A 2,133-nucleotide genomic window follows, 5' to 3' on the forward strand; every position below is an offset into this window, starting at 1 on the left:
AACCATGTTTTTGTAAGTTCTGTTACGTCTTTCAGCAACTCCATTTTGCTCCGGTGATCCGGGAGTAGTAAACTGAGCCACAATACCTTGTTCTCGCAAAAAATCAATCATCTTTCCATGAGGTTCACCATGAGAATCATCTTTCCCATAATACTCTCCTCATCTGTCAGAACTCAACACTTTGATTTTCTTCTCAAGTTGGTTTTCAACTTCTGTTTTGTACGTTTGCAAAACTTCCAAAGTATCTGATCTTTCACGAATAAGGTAAGCATAAGCATAATGATAATAATCGTCTATAAAGTAATAAAATATCTTTGACCTCCTCTAGAAGCAATTGTAAAAGGACCACATATGTCAGAATCCACAATTTCAAGTAACCCTTGACTTCTAATAACTATTTTCTTTCTAGATTTATCGAACTTTCCTTTAATGCGGGCTACACAAGTACTGAAATCTGCAAAATCCAGCTGTGGTAACATATTTTCCCTTATAAGCCTTTCCATTTGATCTTTAGATATGTGTCCTGGACGTTGATGCCACAACATCGAAGAATTTTTCTGTGTCTAAACTTCTTTTGATACCTTTAGTCGTATCAACATTCGAACAAGATACTGAATTCACAAAATTTAGATCAACATTCAACTTGTATAGATTATCAACATTCGGACCATAACCAACTAGTTGAGAGTTATAATACATCTTAAAACAGCCACTTCTTCTATAAAACGAAAAACCCTTAGTATCAAGTCTACCAACTGAAACCAAACATCTTCTTATAGTAGGTACATAAAATACATCAAAAAGATCCAAATATTTTCCGGAATCCAGAGTTAGTCGCACATTTCCAATAGCTTTAATTTTCACTCCTTGAGCATTTGGCATATATAGACACCCTCTTCCTTACTTAGTTTCTTATGGCTTGTGAATGCCTGCAAGGAATTTGCAGTATCAATGGTTGCTACGGTGTCTAACCACCAAGTGCTCAAAGGAGTATCAACGAGATTAATTTCAAAGCACATCATATGGAAATCAGTACCTTTCTTTTTCAGCCAATTCTTATACTTAAAGCAGTCCTTATTCATATGGCCTTTCTTCTTACGGAAATAACATTTAAATGGAAACTTCTTACCCCTTATTAACTTCAGACTCATCATTTGGTGTTTCTTTTTTCTGTTCCTGAGGTTTCTTATTCTTTCCTAATTTGTTGAAACTTTGCTTACTAGAACCAGCTGATGCAAAGTGTGTGTATTCTTTAGTTTCACGTCGCTTCATTTCCTCTTCTTGCACACAATGAGCGATTAACTCGTTTACATCCCATTTTCTTTCACAAATATTATAGTTGATCTTGAAAGTCTCAAACTTTTCTGGAAGTGAATTTATTGCGAGTTGCACTAGATAATCATCATTTAGGTTCATATCCAGACCTCGTAACTTGTATATTAGATCTGCCATTTGTAGTATGTGATCTCGAACACTGCCATATCCACTATACAATATTGATTTCAGCTGACTCATATGAGCACCAACCATAGACTTTGCCGAACTCATAAATTGTGACTTAATAACATCCAACTGCTCTTTGGCCGTGTTTTTCATCGTAATTCCACCTCTAATTGCATCTGGAATTGCATCTCGAATGATCATAACACTCATTATATTTGCCTTTTCCCACTTGTAGAAACTCTGTTTTTCACTTCTATTAAAACTATCTACAGGCTTTTGAGGCATTGGTTCTCTGAAAGTAATATCATACTCCAAGTAACCAAGAACTATATCCATATGCGACCTCCATTTGAGATAGTTAGTGCCATTTAGTGGCTCAATACCAGCCAAGTAACCTTGAACTTCTGTAGGATTAATTGAAGTAGCTGAAATATGCATGCATAACCTTTAATCTATTTCCATATGAGTGATATGCATGTATTCAAACATAAAACTTTTTGAACTTCATATAACAATAACTTTGAACTAACAACAATTGTTATTGATACTTCATAATAACTAAATTCTGATTTCAGAATCGATATAACCACAACTTTACTTTTGGGTAAACTTGTAATATATCAGGTCAAACAAAAACAAGTCTAATCAACTCACACATAGTACTCAACAGGATTTTAAACCTTTGGGTTT

At 34.6% G+C, this 2,133-nt stretch overlaps 1 protein-coding gene across 1 annotated transcript; it reads right to left on the bottom strand.

Moving 5' to 3' along the window:
* Nucleotides 1–1,125: 1,125 nt before the first annotated feature.
* Nucleotides 1,126–1,881, bottom strand: LOC113337432. Its single transcript, XM_026583106.1, has one exon. It carries the CDS (start codon nucleotides 1,879–1,881, stop codon nucleotides 1,126–1,128), a length of 756 nt encoding a protein of 251 aa, XP_026438891.1.
* Between the last annotated feature and the right edge of the window lie 252 nt (nucleotides 1,882–2,133).

This window comes from Papaver somniferum, unplaced genomic scaffold (assembly GCF_003573695.1).
Source record: "Papaver somniferum cultivar HN1 unplaced genomic scaffold, ASM357369v1 unplaced-scaffold_16, whole genome shotgun sequence".
Classification (NCBI taxonomy): Eukaryota; Viridiplantae; Streptophyta; class Magnoliopsida; order Ranunculales; family Papaveraceae; genus Papaver; species Papaver somniferum.

Excerpts from the sequence above, each read along its gene's own strand:
- LOC113337432 (XM_026583106.1), bottom strand. The coding sequence starts at position 1,881 with ATGCATATTTCAGCTACTTCAATTAATCCTACAGAAGTTCAAGGTTAC.